A 21,172-nucleotide genomic window follows, 5' to 3' on the forward strand; every position below is an offset into this window, starting at 1 on the left:
GTGTGATATACTTCTTATCTTTTTGAGGTATTAAAACAGTTACTTTGTTCATGGTCCTTTGTATTTAAATACTGTTCATCATTCTAAGATGGAAGTCATTTTCAAATCCACATTGGAAGGTATTTTATCATTATTCCTTGCAGTAGGAATTGTTTATTCATAGTACTTAGCCAGTTCCTGGTACCTAGTAGCTGCTCATTTAAAGATTTATTGAATGAACTTACCCGACTAGTAATTACTGTCATTAATAGATCTTATTACTATATACAATTATCTACTTCATATGTGTTAATTTTATTCTCTTACCATCATTGTCATGAAACATTGTGTGGGTCTTTTACTCAGAGTAGAATCTGTATTAATTTATTTCTTCTAAATCATGCTGCTGGCATAACTAAGAGAAGAATTTAGGTCTCCTGGTTTTGATTTCACTGTTTCTCCCAACAGGTTTCCTTTTGCCTTAAAAGTATACAAGTTTTCTGTTCCTGCTGCCCGGCTGTTTTCATATGTTCAAAGAGCATTTGTCAAAACAAAACAAAAACAAACAAAAAACAATTTTTAAATAAACAATTAAAAACAGTGATTAATTCCCCCAATATTCACGTACTAACCTTGACCTTCAGAAATCCAAAACAGGGTATCAAACATTTGGGTGGCAAAGTTTGTCTGGTGGGATATACGGGTCTCTCAAAAGCAAGTTACATTATTTAATGTCTGCAAACTGCAAAGCAGGTGCAGCATCAACATGGTAGCTGCTCAGAGACTGGAACTTTGTAACTATGGAGACATTACCTCATAGTGTTCTAACAGGCAGTGTTGGCCAGATGTGAAAGTTGTAGTCACAAAGGTGGCTTTGCTGGGTTACTGCCCTACCTCTTCAGCTCATTCCAGTGAATGCTACATACTTTCACCTTGATTTGTCTAATATCCTTAGCCAATATCAGCATTGGCTATGTCAGTACTTACATATTCCCATTAGAATCTTGGTTTTGTCAACAGCTTGGTAAAGAAATCATTAAATCTGGCAGATGCTTTAAGGTAGATTAACAGGTGAGGTCACTTGAAAGAGAATCTGCCTTGAACCTCAGCTATATTCATTGCCTAATGTCATGATTTGTTTTCGCAGGAAAGAAAAGAGACTTCTCTTCTAGCCAAGATGAAAGACATACAAGCCATTCAGGAACCCTCAGTGGCCCTACAGACTGACGTCCATGAGCAGGAAGAGAAAACGGACAATCAAGCACGGTAAGAATGACACAAAGGAGAGGAGAGGATAATGATAGAGTACTTGACCTCTTGTTTCAAAACATCTTATGAAGTGTTAGAACTAGAATCGATTTCACAAATTTTCTGAAATTAATGAACTATAACATACAACTATTTCCCCAGCCACTGTTTTATAAGGTTCCAGTCCTTGAGTAATATAACAATTCACCTAGACAGATCTCCATCACATCAGACCTGGTTGAGATGCCAAAGCTCATATCTAACACGTCAAGGCAATTTGCAGACAATTTCATTAGAACTACTTTACTAACCTGGGGACAAAGAACTGCTAGCGAATTTTGGTTTTGGAAATGTCTGTGAAGATGTTAAATAAAGACTACAACGCCCTATTTTAACTACTAATGTAAATCATTCTATCAACTAAAGCATTAGCATTAGTTTTCCAATGTTTTCTAAAAAATGACTTCTAGTATTGAGTATACATAATTTAAAGCTACTGTTACTTTGCATCTAGATGTCCTGTGTTTACTGTTTAGTTCAAACTCACTTTTTAAATATTTGTTCTTAGAAGTCATCTGAGAAATGACTGTTGTCAGGATTACCAATGCAGCACCTCCCAAAATGACACTGAAATGCTGGAATTGAGTTTTTATAACCACCCCTGGTTTAGTGCTAATTAATTACAGAGGAACCAAAATAACAAGCAGGGGCTTGGAAAATTCCATATGCTAAAGGAAAAGTTAACTAAGCACTAGGAAAATTCTGTCATCTTCCAAAAGAAGTCTAATAGGTCAGTGAGTGCAGGGTTCAGATAATGGTCTACATCACACAGATCTCTTTCTGACATGTTTCAGTTCTTCCAAAGGTGTGCAGTCATTAGAAATTTCTTGTTCAACTACAAAAATAGAATACCCTGTGGCCCTAGGCAAGATATCTTTGATCATGTTTGTGAAGGCTTATTGGGAATCTCTTTTGGAATGAAATTTATTTGGAAATGCTATTGTTTTACTGGAGGAAGAAAAAAATTTGGAGCTTATAAAATGAACATACTGAAAAGATATAGCCAGTTTGTAATGAAACCCAGATGTATGGAACTTTAAAAGAGAAATTACTTTTCCTGCTTATTTCAGCCAGTGTCAGGGAGAAGTCATGTCATATGATGCTGTCTCATTTTGGACAGAGATGAAATATTTGTAATTTGACAATCGACCTCTATAGTCTCCTTTGCACCAGCACCACAGTCGTACTCAAGAGCGTATCTTCATGGGTTAGAGCTTTCCAGACAAAGACAAGTGCCGGGGTGTCAGCAGAATGGCAAATGCTCAAGCCTAATAAGTACTGGGTTAGTCCTAATGCAGTTTTCAAAGCAAATGACATTTAATTATATTAAAAAAAATTGCCTGAGATGCCTGTGCCTTCTGACAGGTACATTTAGAGAAATGTGATTTTGAGTACAAAGCTCTCCAGATATAATCTGTCTGATGAAAGAACTTACAAATTGTAGAACAAAATGATTGTGAACACCCCTTGGTAAACAAAGAGATCGAGACTGACGTCGCAAGATGGCAGATGAGGAAGCTCCAGGGCCTTGTTTCCTTATGGAAACACTTGAAACAAAACAAACAGAAAACTGGCTGAAATAACTTCACAGGAACTCTGGAAAACAAAGAGATCAAAATAAAGACAATCCATGGAGGCAAAATACTTAGCTCCTAATTTATAGTGGATAGACATGTGGCCCCCAGAAAGAGGGTGCTAGAGCTGGCCATTTATGCGGTTTTTCAGAGAGCTAGAGGGTTTTGGACTCCAGGACCTTGTTCACAATTCAAGCATTAAACACACACACACACACACACACACACACACGAATTGCTTTGAAGTTACTGAGTCTCAATGTGACTCATAAAATGGAGCTGTCATAAGCCTTTTCACGAGCCACGCCATGAGAATTGGTTTACTTGTGAAATAAGTGTACGGTAGTTTAGGGACTTTGTTTAAATGGTTGTGCACTAGTTAACAAATGCTTTTATATTTATAAAAAGAAAGAAAGAAAATCTTTGTTCATAGTAAGATTTACTTATAAAAATAATGCCTGGAAATTACATCTTTCTTCTCCCTCTTTTCTGCTGTTCAACAGTCACACGCACAAACACAAGTACACAGGCACATATACACGTGTATTGTATTTATAGTTACTTGAAAAGTGTATTTGAAAGCAGACATTAACTCTAGAATCTTTATAAATATAGGAAAATTAGTTAAGCAGCAGCAGGAATTAAAGGAAAAAAGTGTAGTAAATGATATATTAAACAAGAATTATAATAATGTTTTTTATGTTAGTGGAAAGGGGAAATATGATGTAATAAAAGTGGGATATAAATGGTTTATACAGCCTCAGCTTTGAGTAAAAAATGCATTAAAAGCTTGGGAGGAAATGGTAAATTTTTTGGTTGGTGGCATTATGGTGATTTTTACTTTCTTCTTTCTACTTTTACACTTTCTTAAAACCATCTACAGTAGAGATTTATTGATTTTTAAGTAGAAAAAAGAAAAGCATGTCTTGACTTGACACTAAAGTGTTTTATTTAGATTGTAGAACATATAAGATGTTCTTGTGCTTATGTTAGAGGCATAATACCTTTGAAAAGCAGAACTCTGGGTAATAATGATAGTTTAAGCTTCTTATGTTCATAGTCTATTAATTTTGACTTTCTTACTTAGTTTATTATGCTGATTTTTGTACCCAGAAGAGAAGATACACATGACGATCTCCCAAAGACACAGCGATCTTTAGTACATTTTTTTCCAACGACGACAGATTCAGATACCACAACACTGCCATTGTCACGGTCATTATCTCATGAAATGCTTCTCAGTTGCTTTCTGTCTAGCCCTCATTTTAGTGGAGAAACTATATCAACAATTGGAAAAAAGTCTCTTAAATCTATCATAGTGAGCCGTTCCCGATCAGAAAAGAGCTTGGGTAAGCAAAACATGTACCAAAAGTTTTAGACTATTTATAAAGTATATAGTTCGATAGATTCTTTATGTGCCTGGAAGCCAGAATGATGTTTTATTATTTATCTCCAATAATACTAATTTCTTAATGTCATATGCAGAGACAGTTGACTATGGTCACCATTGATCCTAGCACTGGAGTCATATTCAGGTCACATAAATGTATGTGGCCAAATATATCACCCCCGTGATTAAAATATCTTGAATTATCATAATCGCTCATGGGTTGACTGCCTGGATGCTCTAGAGTTGCTAGATAATTAAAATTCTAACGTGTATCCTTAACTGCCCTTCCTCTGGACGCTACCAGCAAGATTAAGCAATGTCTTGTGTATTTTGTGCCTTTAGGAGACTTATGGCTTAAGTAAGAAAGAGACAGATAGGTAAGAGAAGGAAGAAAAATAAAGTAGGCAATAAAGTTGTGGAGAGAAAAGGGAGAAACAATACAGAATTTGGAGGAGAGGAAAATGAAAACAGTACTATGGTAGGAAGAAGTAAAGTTTTGGCAGTTGTCAACAATGCATTCAGCAATACGCACGCTATAGGATGTTTCTTCCTTACCTTGTTTAGGGAACTTTGAGGGTATATGATCACGATTTACTAAAAAGACCACTGTCCTTGGAAACAAAGGACCTAGGTCCAAACTACCTTTCTACTCCCTACAGTGTGAGACATTAGGTGAGGTATTTAGCATCTCAGAGTTCCATTTTCCACAACCGCAAAATGGGGATTAAAATATCAACTTCATAGGGCTATCCTAAGGATTAAATGAGATATTTATGAAAATCACCTAGCACAGTGTAAGTACTCAAAGGACTTAGTTGTGAATCTGAACATATTGGTAAGCACCTTCTCATAGAAAAGGCTAGATTTGGGGTCTGTATTTCAGTTGCCAGTCAACTAACAAGTTTCAAAATTGGTAGCACCCACACACACACGACTACTTGATGCCTCCGTTTTCCTCTATTCTGTGGACATTTACAGCCTGGCTGCTTCTTATCTATATTTCATTTTGTTTCTGGTATTTTCCTAAGCCTTTGACACAGTGTTATATGTAGGACACAGTAGGATTTTGACCTGCTGCCGTTATTGTCATATTCCCTGTGCTTCGTTGTTTGTATGCCTGAGATACATTTTTCAAAGAAGCCTCCTAAGTTCACACTGACCATTAGCAATGACCAAAATCCATATGTTTAAAATTGCAAATACAAACTTTAGATCTAAGGAGGGAATATTTTCCATCCTTTGGCACTGTATCATCATGGCATATTTCAGTTAAACTGTGAAAACTACTAGTATTAGGGGGATAAAACAAAATATATTGGCTTCCCCTTGCAAGATGAGACTTGAGCTGAGATGTAGTCTTCTCCTTCAGTACCTATTGATTCTGCTTCTGTAGATAGATGTCTGGGTCTGCTGAGACTTGTTGCATTGGTTCATTTCCTTTAGATGAAATAACAACTGGGACTAAAATTAATGTGTCTCTTTTCCTTTTAGAATACAAAAGTTTTCATCCCTCAGGATGAGCTGTTAAAAAGTATGCTATATGTTCTCCTTCCCCAAGGGAATTTAAGGGTTAAGTAAACACTTGACTGAGAATGAACTAATTTAATTCCAAATATTTCTTCTAAACAAAACACTTTAAGGAATCCTCTTTAGGAACTACGCATTTATTACTTTCCATCTATCACCTTGCTTTGGTTTTATTAAAGATACAAGAATATTAAAAAAAACTCTAGATTGTCTTAATCCTTTGATGATTTTGGACCCAGAGTCACATTAACCAAAGCCTCTGTACTACAATAATAGCTATCATTTATTGAGTACCTGCTACATACCAGACACTGTGCTAGACACTTACCTACATTGTCTTCAATCCTCACATCGCCTTACACAACGTAGTATTATCCCTATTCTAGGTTCAGGAAAACTGAGAATTGGAAAGTTTAAATCAGTTCGCTTAGTAAATGGCAGAGCTGGGATACAATTGCAGGTCTGTCTAAATCCAAGATGCATTGCTCTATCCACTTATCATGATGCCTCTCTTTAGTGTTAGTCTCTCTTTACAAACACATCATTAGATTTATCCAGTATGGTTCTCTCTATGCAAAATCTTGAAACCTATTTCATATTTGAATCATAGTGGTAAGAATTTTAAAAGAGCAAATTTCCAAAAGGATACCCAAATCTGATTAAGCATTACTTTATCTTTCTAATAAAGTATTTTAGTTGATTAGAGGAAACTTAAGTCTTTTCCTGGCAGAAGTACTAACCATTGGTAGAAAATGACTCATTTGAAAAGCTTTAATTTATGGGTAGTAATTTGAGGAGAATAGCTAAGATGAACTAGAATAAAGTTGTGTTTATATATAACATATCCAAATTTGAGACAAATATTTTACCTACTCAAAAATTTATGATGCTTCTAGGACAAATAAATAATCAGTTGAACAGTCATTATTCTGATGATATAATTGATAGTTTAAGATAACTGAAATAACCTCTAGGAATTGAGTGTCACTAAAAATAATCACTTACTGATTATTTTATAGACTTTGGTTTAAAGCTTTTAACTATCCTCATTGAGTTTGACAGTAACAGTAAAATGTATAACTAATATAGTTTTGCAGAAGCAAAGAATAAAGAGAGTGGCTTTGGGTAATGTCCTTTTATTTACTTCTCTCTCTGTTGCTTCCCTCTTTGGTTTCTTTGAAAGGAGTTGACAGCTCCATAATTCCAAAGAAACAGCCTCTGTCAGTCCTTGCTCCTGAGCCAGCTGTGACTGGGGAAGGAGAGGATTATTTCCTATCTTTGTTTGGTGATTCAAAGAAACTTATTGCACGCTCATTCCATGCCGAGAAAACTTGGAAGCACTTTTCTATGATTCTTGAAGAAGTGGGCTCCTCTAGATCCAGGTACATATTCTATTTGAACTATTTAGTATCTTCTGTTGTGGTGGGAGCAACAAATCAGTAGGAAATAAAGTTCCAGTCTTTTGTTAGATCCATGATTTCATCTAAAACCCTAAGCAATTGATTGAAATATAATTGTTTCATGTTCTGAGCAGCTAAAAGGAATCAATACAACTTTCTAGGGAACCAAACAAGGAGTGTTAATTCTTCAAAGATGCCAGAGAAAACAGAACTACATAATCCCTACAAATAAAATATACTCAATTATTCAAGGAGCTTTTTTATTATTGGCAAATCATTCAGATGGATTTAGTATCTTTTTTTCCTCTACTAGGCTCTCGAGTTCAACACAGAAAGAGAAAGGTAGACTTTTAACTCATTGATCCTTTTTTTTTTTTGTGGTGAGGAAGATTAGCCCTGAGCTAACATCTGTGCCCATCTTCCTCTATTTTATGTGGGACGCCTGCCACAGCCTGGCTTGATAAGCAGTGCATAGGTCTGCGCCTGGGATCCAAACCTGTGAAGCCCGGGCTGCCAAAGTGGAGTGCACAAACTTAACCACTACACCACGGGGCCAGCCCCTCATTGATCCATTTTTATGGTTGTTAGTATCTATGGCAAAAAGAATTGATCAGGAAGAAAGTTGATATTAGAACTAAAATAAAAGAGCTGAGTCACGTATACATTTACTTAACCCTGCTTTTCTTGTTGCATGAACAACAGATTGAATTGTGAATTGTTAGTAATAAACACAGGTTGTTAGAGGGCTAAAAGATGTTGTTAGCCAGAGTTGAGGGTCAGACAATTAGGTCCGTTAAGCCAGATTTCCTAAAATCAACCATTATGACCATTTAACTGTAGTGGATACCTAAGTGTTTTCTCAACCATCTAAAAACACTTCATCAAATTATTCGCTCAGTACCTACTATGTTAAAAATGATGACTCATCTGGGGCAATAATTCAAAAAAAGACTTGTGAATATGGTTTTAAGAACTTTCACTCAGATAGATCAGGGAAGACCTGCAGGTAAGGCTCGAGAGAGGCAAATAAAGTATCGAGGCATTCAGAGGAGAGCTTTCTTCCAGCAGAGAATGATCTGGGAAGATTTCGTGAAGGAGTTATCATTTAGAATATCTTGGAAAGGTAAGTAAATTTTGGATATGCAAATTTGGAGACTATAAGAACATCCTAGACCATTAGTTCTCAACCTACACAATTGAATCACCTGGGGAGTTTTTAATGTCCTGACCATACCCCAGACTCTTTGAGTCAGAATTTCTAGTCGTAGAATTGGGCATCATTTTTTGCTCTTTAAACATCTTATGGTAATTATAATGCACAGCTAGGGTTGAGAACCACTAGCCTAGAGCAAGGGAGCAGCATAAACATAGTGAAGGAAGCAGAAAAGCTAAGATCGAGTACAAGGCATTTTACAACATGGCTACACTGAGCAGTGCATGAAGAGGTGTAACAGGGCTGTAGGGGCCAGGGCTGGGGTCAGATCACAGTGAGCCTTGAATACCAGACAGGAATGTGGACTTCACTATGGGCAATGGAAAGCAATGGGAAAGTTTTAAACAAAAGAGTGACAGGATTGTGATTCAGAATATTTAATCTGTGCTGATGAATATATGAATTGGATTTCGTCAAAAGCTTTTTATACATCTATTGAGATGATCATATTTTTTTCCTTCATGTTAAAGCAACTCTAAACTCTTGAAATAAACCTCATTTGGTCATAATGTTTATCCTTTTAATATATTGTTGAATTTGATTGGCTAAAATTTTGTTTCAAAGTTTTACATCTGTATTTGTGAAGAATATTGGTCTGTAGTTTTCTTTTCCTGCAATGTCTTCGTCTGCTTTGGTATGAGGGTAATGCTCGCTTTATAGAATGAGTTGAGATTTATTCCCTTCTCTTCTCATTTTCTAGAAGAGTTAGTGTAGAAGTAATATTATTTTTTCCTTAAGTGTTTTATAGAATTCATCAGTGAAGCCATCTGGGCTTGGAGTTTCTTTGCAGGAAAGTTTTTATCTATAAATCTATTTCTTTTTTGTGTGTGTGTGAGGAGATCAGCCCTGTGCTAACATCTGCCAATCCTTCTCTTTTTTTGCTGAGGAAGACTGGCCCTGGGCTAACATCCGTGCCCATCTTCCTCCACTTTATATGGGATGCTGCCACAGCATGGCTTGCCAAGCAGTGCATCAGTGCACGTCCGGGATCTGAACCGGCGAACTCCAGGCCACTGTAGCGGAGCGCGCGCACTTAACCGCTTGCGCCACCGGGTCGGCCCCTAAATCTATTTCCTTACAATAGATATCAGGATATTCTGGTTATCTCTTTTTTTCTTGTGTGAACTTGAGTAGTTTGTGTTTTTCAAGGAATTTGTCTATTTCATCTAAGTTGTCAAATTTATTGTCATAAAGTTGTTCCTAATATTCCCTTACTATCCTTTTAGAATCTATAGAATCTGTAGTGATGTCACATTTCTTATTGCTGATATTGGTCATATGTGTCTTCTCTCTTTTTCCTGATCAGTCTTGCCCAAACCTTATCAGTTTTATCCACCATCTCAAAGAACTGGTGTTTGGTTTCATTGATTTTCGCTAAATATTTTTGCTTTTGTTTTCTATTTCATTGATTTCCATTCTGATTTATATTCCCTTTCTTCTGCCTACTTTAGGTTTCATTTGCTTTTCTTTTTCTAGTTTCTCAAGGTGGAAGCGAAAGCATTGATTTAATACCTTTTTCTCTTCTAATATAAGCATTTAATACTATGACTTTTCCCCTAAGTACAGCTTTAGTGACATCCTACAAATTTTGATATGTTCTATATTCATTTTCATTCAATTAAAAAATATTTACAAATTTCCATTTTCATTTCTTTTTTGATCTTTGAATAATAAGAAGTGTATTATTTACTTTCCAAATATTTTACAGATTTTCTAGTTCCAATAATATTGCAGATATCTTTTTATTATTGATTTCTAAAAATATTCCATAATGGTCAAAGAACATATTTTATTGTCTATCCTGGTAAGTGTTCTGGGTGCACTTACAAAAAATGTATATTCTGCTGTTGTTGAGTGGTCGATCAGGTCAAATTGGTTGATGGTGTTAACTCTATTGTCTTTTTGCTGATTTTATGTCTACTCGTTCTATCAATTATTGAGAAAAGGCTGTTAAAATCTCTGACTGTAATTGTAGTCTTGTTGATTTCTCCTTGCAGTTCTATCATTTTTTGCTTCATGTATTTTGAAGCTCTGTTATTAGGTGCACAAACATGTAGGATTGTTACATCCTTTTAATGAATCGATCTTTACATCAATCTATATCTTTATCTCTGGCATTATTCTTTGCTCAGAAATATACTATGTCTGACATTAATATAACCACTTCAGCTTTCTTTTTACTAATGTTAGCATGGTATATCTTTTTCTATCCTTTTACTTTAAAACTATTTATGTCTTTATATTTAAAGTGAATGTTTTCTGGGTAGCATGTAGTTGGGACTTGCTCTTTTATCCAATCTGACATTCTCTGTCTTTTAATTTGAGTATTTAAATTATTTATATTTAAGGTAATTGTTAATATGGTTAAGATTGTCTACTATCTTGCTATTTGTTTTCTATTTGTCCCAACTGTTCTTTGTTCTCTTTGTCGTCTTTTCCTGGCTTCTTTTGAATTAATTATTATTGATGATTCCATTTTATCTCCATTGTTGGCTGATTAGCTATAACTGTTATTTTAGGGGTTCCTTCCAGGTTTATAGGATACATCTGGAGCCCATCACAGACCACCTTCAAATGTTATTACACCACTTCACATATAATGTGAGAGCCTTACAATACTATATTTTTATTTCTCTCCTCTCAGCCATTGTGCTTTTGCTGTCACATATTTGACTTCTACATATCTTATAAATTCCATACGTCATAATTACTTTTGTTTAAATAATCAAATTTTAAAAGAAATTTAAATGACAAGAGAAATATCTTATATATTTATCCTTATATATTTTCACTGCTTTTCAGTGCCTTTTTTTTTTTGTCTGTAAGTCATGTTTTCATCAGTAAAATTATCCTACTATCTGAAAAGGACCTCTTTTACCATTCCTTGTAGTATGCATCTGTTTGTGATGTGTTCTTCCTTCAGTTTTTTTTAAGATATACAACTTGAGTGAAATGGGCGAAGGGGGTCAACTGTATGGTGATGGATGGTAACTAGACTTGTGGTGGTGATCGTTTTGTAGTGTATATAGATGTTGAATTATAATACTGTACACTTGAAACTTATATAATAAAAAAAATGCATAGGTTTGTTTTGGGGTTCTCTGTTCTGTTCCATTGGTCTATATGTCTGTTTTTATGCCAGTACCGTACTGTTTTAATTACTTTAGCTTTGTAACATAATTTGAAGTCAGGAAGTATGATACCTCCAGCTTTGTTCTTCTTGCTTAAGATTGCTTTGGGTATTTGGGTCTTTTGTGGTTCCCTATGAATTTCAGGATTGTTCATTCAACTTCTGTAAAAAAATGTCATTGGGTTTCGACAGGGATTGCATTGAATGTGTAGATTACTTTGGGTAGGATGAACATTTTCACAATATTAGATCTTCCAATCCACAAACATGGAATGTCTTTTCATTTATTTGTGTCTTTTTTAAGTTTCCTTCATCAATGTCATATAGTTTTCAGTTTACAAGCCTTTCACATCTTTGGTTAAATTAATACCAAAGTATTTTACTCTTTTTGTTGCTAATGTAAATGAGATTGTTTTCTTAATTTCCCTTTTGGTTAGTGTGTTTCATTTCAGATAATATTTACTACTATACCTTCGAGTACATTAATCTTTTCATCTGCAATGATTAATCTGCTGTTAATCCCATCCAGTGTATTTTTCATCTCAACCATGTCTCTACTTATCATGTTCAATCTTTACTCTAGCTTTTTGTACTTACAGAATACAGTTACAAGGAACTTTCCTTTTAAGCAATTTCTAATATTTTTGCCAGTTCTGGGTCAGTTTTGATTTGTTTATTTTTCTCATTATTATGGGTTGGATTTTCCAATGTATTTGCATGCCTGGTAATTTTTTATTAGATGTCAGAAATTTTGAATTTTACTTTGTTTGGGTGCTGGAATATTTTTATATTCCTATAAACATTCTTGAGCTTTGTTCTGTAATGAAATTAAGATACTTGGAAATACTTTGAGCCTTTTGGGACTTGTTTTTAAAATTCGTTAGGTGGTGGCAGAGCAATGTCTACTCCACGGCTAATTATTCCTCACTATTGAGGCAAGACTCTATGAGTACTCTACCCAATGCCCCATGAATTATGAGGTTTTTCAGTCTGGCTGATGGGAATAGGCCCTCTTCCTGATCCTGTGGGAGTTCTGAGTACTGTTCTTCCTAACCCTTTCAAATGGTCTTTTTCTCTAGTCTTGGAGAGTTTACTCAGATGCATGTGCTGATCAATCCTCTGCTGAACACTCAAAAGAAACCCTCTGAAAATCTCCAGAATTCTCTCTTTATGCAGCAATCTCCTCTCCAATACTCTGCCTGTGACCTCTTGCCACCTTGGTCTCCCCAGGCTCTCAGCTCCATCGCCTCAAGTCAGAGAATTCACCAGGCTCTACCTGGCTTCCCCTCTCTATAATGCAGCCTGGAAACTCTCTCAAGGCAATAATCTGGGGAAATTTTAAGGCTCATCTCATTTGTTTCCTGTCTCTCAGGGATCACTGTTCTTCATTGGTCAATGTCCAATATCTTGAAAAACATTGGTTCATATATTTTTTCCAGATTTTTAGGGATGTTTAATATCTTCTAGCAGGAGGAAAAAAGAGTTAGTAGGCAAAAAAGAAACAAGGTAGAGACTTTATTAGAATTTTCACTAGTTATGCATGATCTTTCTCCCTACATCTAAGATCACATCTTAGCTGCAAGGTCAGTTCTAGATGCCTAGGGTTGACCAATCTATATTAAGAAGGCTACTGTCCTACCCATCCTCCATCTCTACCCCCAGGTAATACTGCAATCTATAAGTCTAGAGTCAGGATGTTAGTAAGTTGTGGACTGAGATGGGCCTCACCAAGATAATGATAACTACATGAATAGTTCTGATCCCAAACATCTTTCAGTGTTACAAATCTACTCATGTTCCCAAAAGATTCTCATTTAGACTAAGTCCCATTTATTCTTCCCTTGGATGACTTAGAACCTAGTAATAGTGATGTACTAACTTACCTCTCTTTTACATTAAGGATCTATCACCAAAACTTTTCTTTTGTAGTACCAATGGACTGAATCAAGTTCCCTGAGTCTTTCCAAGTTTGCCTTTTATAAACTTAGTAGGTCCTAAATGCTGCATCCTCTCACCAGTTCCCCCCTCCTCCCCACCAAACTATAAATACAGATGACAATCTGTGTAAAGAATGTTAGATAGATGTGTATTGGAAGAACCGAAACTCTAAAGATAATTTTAGCAAACTTTAAAGTAGCAGAAACCTAAAGGCAGATAAGTAGCATGGAGTTATCAAGGAGAACCCGACAACTAGACAATTCAGCTTAAATAATAGAAAGTGGTTGTTTCTTAAAAAGTGACACAGCCATATGTCTCTTCAATCTCTTGACAAATCAAGCCCACGCAAAGGCTACTGACAGAGTGATGGGCACATCACTCTGTACTCTCAGCCATACAAGCAGAGGTCCCAATTCACTTTCCTGCTAAAGAAAAATGGTAAGGCTTATTTGGAAGAGAAAAAAGATAACTACTAAAGGCTGTGTGATAGCAGATTAACAGCCCTGCCTCTGTGAATTTCCATGTATTGTATGAAATATTTTCCTACAGCTTTTGGCCTTATATCAAAAGGAAGGCAAATGAAGTGACTAGCCCTGATATGGACAATGTTATTTCTTCTTTCGGACAAGCTAATTTATTCTACTTATGTGCATAAAATAAAAATTTAAGATCAATGAATAACCAGTTTACTTGGACAATGAAAGATTTATGAAGAGCAATTGTACATATTCAAGGACAAGTATGATAACAAAGGGATAACTGAGCTATTCTAGGGTCTTGTCTATTTAAAAGCAAAAGTCAAACTAATGCTCATCACCCCAGGCAGAAAAAGCAAGTCTAAAAAACAAAAAAGGTATTCTGTCAACAAATGAAAACATCCCACAGAGAATTCAATAACAGTAGGATGATGATGTCATACAGGAATTGTAGGGATGTCAAAGAAGAGTAAAATGTTATATCCACAATTTAGTAAGAACCATGATGGTAATGCAAAAGAAAAAAATAGGTATATAAATTACTCAAAAGTGAACCTCTACAAAATGGAATTCTCATACAATGCAGTGGGAGTATAAAGCGAGACCACTATTTTGAAGGCAGTTTGATAGTGTATATTGAGGTTCCATAGATGTTTACATCCTTTATTCTCACAATTCCTCTTCTAGGAGAGGAAACTCAGAGTGATAGCCTGGCATTTGGAGCCACTTTTCTCCTCAAAACAGTTGTCAGTTTGAAAGTAGCAGCTAAAGAGACTGAGAAGTTAATCAGAGACTTTGACAGGCTCATGGGACTAGGTGAAAAAAATTAGCATTCAGGGCCTGTCAAGAAGGAGGGTCACTGATAAACACTCCAGGCTTTCACTTGAAACTTTGAAGAGTACACCCAATAGTAAAGCTGTATTCAAAAGGGAGCAGCCTCATTGGGGCCGCAGCCTAGTGTCAAACCATTTCACACCCTAATTGGATTAAAGTGATTTTCCCCCAGTTTAGGTGAGTGCCAGAAGCTAAAGTAAGTCCTCTCTGGATTGAGAAAATATTATACAAAGCCTTAAATTATCTCTGCAGTTTCTTATCTGTAACACTAGCACTAAGTCAAAAATAACAAGTTGACTCAATAACAAGTTGACCAATAAAAGTTGAGCAAAAACTAAGATTAAAAATGGACACGAAACACACGTGCAGGTGATCCAGATATTGTATTTATTTGACAGGGATTTTACAATAACAATGACGGGCTGGCCTCATGGCTTAGCGGTTAAGTGCGCGCGCTCCGCTGCTGGTGGCCCGGGTTCGGATCCTGGGCGCGCACCGACACACCACTTCTCCGGCCATGCTGAGGCCACGTCCCACATACAGCAACTAGAAGGATGTGCAACTGTGACATACAACTATCTACTGGGGCTTTGGGGAAAAAGAAATAAATAAATTAATTAATTAAAAAAATTAAAATAACAATGACTAAAATATTCAAGGAATTAAGTAATAAGGTAAAAATTTTAGCATAGAACTGGAAATGAAAAATAAAAGAATCAATAGAATATTCTAGAAATGAAAAATCCAATAACAGAAATTATTGTTTCAGAAGTAGATGGGTTTAACAATAGATTTGATGCAACAGAAGACAGAATCGTTAAACTGGAACATTCTCAGAAGAAAATATCCAGACTGAATTATAGAGAGCAAGGAGATTAGAAAAACAGAAACAAGCATAAAGACAAATAGAGAAAGATTTTTTTAAAAATCTAACTACTTGTAATTGACGTCTCTTAAGGAGAGGAAAGATTGAGGTAGAATAGTATTGGTGGAAATACAGCAGAGAATTTTCCCAAACTAATGAAAGACATCAAGCCACAGATACAAGAAGCACTACCAACTCCCATCAAGATAAAAGACAGAAAAAATGACCCTAGGTACATTGTAGGAAAACTTCTAAAACAGAAGACATAAGGAAAATCTTAGTCAGTGAGAGAAAAAGGACATTTACCTCCAAAGGAAAAACAAAATGATTGGTAGTTGGTTTATCAACAGAAAAATAGAAAACAGAAGACTGTGGAATAAATCTTCAGTGAGGGCACTGGGATCAAAACTAAAGACAACACTTCTAGCACAGTGATTCTAAAATTCATAAGAAGCATATGTTAGTTTTCTATTGCTGCCGTAACAAATTATCACCAATATAGCAGACTTAGAATAACATGAGTAATATTGATTTATTACCACACTGTTCTTCTTCCAAAAATATGTGTATATATTTAACTGCGATACTATAAATACTATAAATCAATCATAAAATGTAAAAACAACCCTATAGAAGTGGACAAAATGATATGAACAGGTAATTCACAGAAGAAGAAAACTGAGTGGCCAAAAGTAGCTTATTCAACTGCACTATAATCAGAGAAAAGCAAATTAAAATAACATGAGATACCAGTTTGTATCCATGATATTTAAAGTATTAAGAAGTTTTAAAATTTCAAGTGTTGGTAAGGATGCAAGGGGCAAGAGGAGGGAGTAGCACATGTGTAGGCAGAGGTTGAAGCAAGCAATGGCACAGATTATCACAAGTCTTGTGAGAAGTTCTTTGTGGTTGCAGTTTAAGCAAAGGTAAGAAGTAGGGAAAAAGATTAAAGAGGCTGGCAGATTATGTGGGGCATTGTTTCCATGCTGTGAAGGTGGCTTTTTCCCTGGAAGGAAATGATCAGACATTGAAGGATTTATCTTTGTACAAAGATTGCTCTGGAAGCAAAATGGAGAATAGTTAGGAGGGGGCAAGACTGGAGAAACCAGTTAGGACTCTGTTACAGCATCACGCAGAGCTGATAAGAGCCTAAAGAAAACAGCAGCAGTAGGGATGGAGAGAAGGAGATACTAAGGATGGACATAGAAGATACTAAAGAGGTAGAATTAATAGAACTTGGTCCCAGATAAGGCAAGAAGGATAAGAGAACAGGAAAGTAATGGAACTTTCAGGCATGGCCAACAGGATAAATGGTGATAAAATTCACTGGAATAGGTTTCTCATTCTTCCAAAATGATGAGTTCAGTTTGGGGCATCCTGATTTAGAGGTGTCTTTGGGGTCTTGTGGTCAATTGTTTCTATAGGTCTGAAGCTCAGCAGGAAAGTCTAGGCAAGAGATTTCAATTTAGCAGTTGTCAGTGTATTCATGGTTATTGAAACCCCCTTCATGGGTGATATCACATATATGGAGTGTGATGAGAATAAAAGAGAGTTAAGGACAGAATCCCAGGGATCAACATCTGAGAGATGGGTGAAGGAAGAGAAATTGGAAAAAGAGACTGAAAAGGAGAAACCAGACTGATAGAAGGAAAATAATGGATTTGGGGAAACAAGGAGAGGAGCTCCAAATCAAGAGGACGTATCTGGCAGAGGCAAATACCACAGAGACATCAAGACAAAGGCTGTGCTGGTGGGAAAGTAAATTGGTGCAGCCACTATGGAAAACAGTGTAGAGGTTCCTCAAAAAATTAAAAATAGAACTACCATATGATCCAAAAATCCCACTTCTGAGTATTTATCCAAGGAAAATGAAAACACTAACTTGAAAAGACATATGCACTCCCATGTTCATTGCAGCATTATTTACAGTAGCCAAGATATGGAAACAACCTAAGTGTCCATTGATGAATGGATAAAGAAAATGTGAGATATATAGATAGATAGATAGATAGATAGATAGATAGATAGACAGACAGACACACACACACAATGGAATATTATTCAGCCATGAAAATGAAATCTTGCCATTTGTGACAACATAGATGGACCTCAAAGGCATTATGCTAAGTGAAATAAGTTAGAGAAAGACAAATACAGTATGATGTCACCTATATGTGGAATTAAAAAAAACAACCAAACTCATAGATACAGAGAACAGATGGCAGTTGCCAGAGGCAGGTGGTGGGGGGTGGGCAAAATGGGTGAAGAGGGTCAAAAGGTACAAGCTTCCAGTTATAAAATAAATAAGTCATGGAGATGTAATGTACAGCATAGTGACTATAGTATATTGTAGTGACTATAATATATGTACACTATGTATATATACACACTATATATATATATACTATATATACTACAGTATATAATATAGTGACTATACTGTATTACATATTTGAAAGTTGCTAAGAGAGTAGATCTTAAAATTTTTCATCCCAAGAAAAAAAATATTTGTAACTACACATGGTGACAGATTTTAACTAGACTTATTGTGGTTATCATTTCACAATGTATACAAATATTGAATCATTATGTTGTACACCTGAAACTAGTGTAATGTTATATGTCAATTACACCTCAGTAAAAAAAGAGACAAAGATTGAAAAGTTACCGCTCAATTTACCAACTGAGAAGGCACTGGTTATCTTAGTCTAAGGCAGAAGTAGATGGTAGTGGATTGAGGAATGAAAAAGAGATGAAGAATTAGTGATGTAGTCTTTCCAAAAGCTTGGTTGTGATGGCAGTATGAAGTGGAAACTGGAGAAGGATGTTTTTTTTCTTTTTTAAGGTGGTAGCACTTCGAGGATATGTACATATTTGGAGGAAAGAGGCAGTCTAGAGGGAGAGATTGGTGTTAAAGGAGAACAGTGAACAGACTGAGACACTAAAGCCTCAGTAGGTGGTAACCAGAGGGTTTCACTTTAGGTGAGAGAAGGGTCCCTCTTCCATTGCAATGAGGTGGGCTGGAACAGGGAAGAGGTAGGTGTGGGTACGAGTGACCCTGTTTCTAAGTGGGAAGCAGGGAAATGCAATTCTCTCTAATGGCCCTATTTTCTTAGTGAGATCATTTGCTGAGAGTGAGGCTAGAAATTTGGGGTAGAGATTTGAATATTGCTGAGGGAATGACAGAAGGTGCTGGCTTGGCTTGTGAAGAACACAACTTGCTGCCAATTACTAAGGGAATCACCAAGGGCCCAGGGATAGTTGGAGACCACTCATTTATTTGGTGGCAGCAATCTGTGTGTGTGTGTGTGTGTGTGTGTGTGTGTGTGTTTGCATATGGGGGTGTGTGTGTGTTCTAGCAGTGCTCAACCACCAGGGTATATACTAAACAATCTGAATGGTTGGATCAAACCTCTTTGAGATTTTGCTAGCTGAGTGAGACAGAAGAACAAGCACTACCATTTATTGAGTGACCTTGGATTTGGGAATTAATCTCTCTAAACCTTAGTTTCCTTGTCTGTAAAATGGGGCTAAAAATAGTATCTGTCTCACTGGGTTTTTGTGAGAATTAAATGAGATAATACAGTGTTCTTCATTTCTTTTATTGTGGGCTTCAATAAGAATATGGAGCCTTACTGTAAGAACTAAATGAGTTATCATAAGTCCACAATGCCTTTACCAAAATATTACAAAAATATTTGGGAACTTACATGTTTCTAAACTCAGAATTTGGGAGATTTTAGGAAGGTAATATAGTGACTAGAACATATATTACATAACACGCCATCAGGGCTTGGAGAAGTATCCAAAATCAAACATTAATCTTTCCACAGCCAGGGGCCGGCCCCGTGGCTTAGTGGTTAAGTGTGCGTGCTCCGCTACTGGCGGCCCGGGGTTCGGATCCCGGGCACGCACCGACGCACCACTTCTCTGGCCATGCTGAGGCCGCGTCCCACATACAACAACTAGAAGGATGTGCAGCTATGACATACAACTATCTACTGGGGCTTTGGGGAAAGAAAAAGGAGGAGGATTGGCAATAGATGTTAGCTCAGAGCCGGTCTTCCTCAGCAAAAAGAGGAGGATTAGCATGGAAGTTAGCTCAGGGCTGATCTTCCTCACAAAAAAAAAGCCCAATGTTTAAAAGGAAAAAAAAAAAATCTTTCCACAGGCAAACATATGAATATTCACATAAACCACGAATTAAAACTATAAATAGCCTCACCTCAGTTTCAGATCAGGTTTTTGCCATCAAAGGAATTTAGGTCAGATTTTGCTTCAAACGTGTTTTTTAAAAAGTTTTTGGTTTTTTCAGACCCTTTTGGATTTTGGAATAGTGGATATGAAATTGTATAGATATAGATATAGATATAGATATAGATATAGATATAGATATAGATATAGATATAATCTTTTTAAAGTGCCTGGCACATAATAAGTACTGGTTACTATTATTGGTAGGGATATATTTCATTTTTATAATGATGACCCTAACCCACCAAAGGCATTTCATGACATACCAATAGGTTGTGACTCATACTCTGAAAAATGCTAATATCTAAATGCTTAACCTAGCCCCTGCTGCATATTAAGCTCTCAACACATGCTAGAAGGAAAAAAAAATACCATCTTATATTTGTATAATGTTTTAACTTTGCAGAATTCTTTTAAGCACATAGCTGCTATTAATCTTCCCAGTAACTTTATCAGAATTAAACTAAATTCAACTTTCCTCTTGACCTACTGAGGGTTTCATGTCTCAATGGTGTTATGATGAATAGTAGGAAATTTAAATAATGATAATCACACCTTCCTATGGCATTATTCCTTGACATCTAAAGCACTTTTTAAGTTTTCTTTAATTATTTTATGTGAAATAGATAATTTTATTGCACAGATAAACAGAACTAAGAGATCAAGCCATTTGTCTTAGGTTACAAAAGACACTATTTCTACATAGAATTTGTCCAATAGAATATACACCTTAGGAACAACTTCCAAAGAATATTTATTATTCAGTTCTTAAAGTGATGTAAAAACACGCTTCTCTGAAGTCACCTTATAATCCTAGTGTTTTATTTTCTAGTGCTCTGGGAGACATTAAAATAGCTGAAGTGAATGTCAAGGGTTTATTCGTGAAGTTCGTTAACTCTTCCCTTGACAAAGAAGTGGATGTTGGAGATCATATTCTCCAGCAAAATGTGAATGGACAAGTAATCTCTTTGTACCGTTTCCTTCCAAATATCATACTGCAAGCCAATTCCACAGTAACGGTGAGTATAAGATAGAAATACTATGAACTAGAATTGTGCAGGAAGAACTCATTTACCCAGTGAGACTGCAGCTCGGGACCGGTGGTCTCATCATCACTCAATCTCCATGTCAAAGGTAATTTTTTGTTGGTGGTGGTTGATTGTGCCACTGTGCATCTCTGGATGTAAATTGATACCCACAATTAAATTTCCATAGCTTTCTTCAATTGACTGTCCAATACTTTTTGTTTTTATGATTTAACTATTAAAACGAAATACTTAAGTT

The 21,172-nt window shown here is 36.0% G+C and overlaps 1 protein-coding gene across 1 annotated transcript in view; it reads left to right on the plus strand.

Annotated features, from left to right (window-relative positions):
* Positions 1–1,156: 1,156 nt before the first annotated feature.
* LMNTD1 (lamin tail domain containing 1) overlaps positions 1,157–21,172 on the plus strand; it is a 35,266-nt gene continuing 15,250 nt past the window's right edge. The window contains exons 1-4 of the mRNA XM_058557401.1: positions 1,157–1,245; positions 4,119–4,210; positions 6,962–7,160; positions 20,721–20,907. Coding sequence (XP_058413384.1) covers positions 1,157–1,245; positions 4,119–4,210; positions 6,962–7,160; positions 20,721–20,907 — 567 coding nt within the window. The remainder of the gene's footprint in view (positions 1,246–4,118; positions 4,211–6,961; positions 7,161–20,720; positions 20,908–21,172) is intronic.

This window comes from Diceros bicornis, chromosome 17, assembly GCF_020826845.1.
Source record: "Diceros bicornis minor isolate mBicDic1 chromosome 17, mDicBic1.mat.cur, whole genome shotgun sequence".
NCBI classification, from domain to species: domain Eukaryota; kingdom Metazoa; phylum Chordata; class Mammalia; order Perissodactyla; family Rhinocerotidae; genus Diceros; species Diceros bicornis.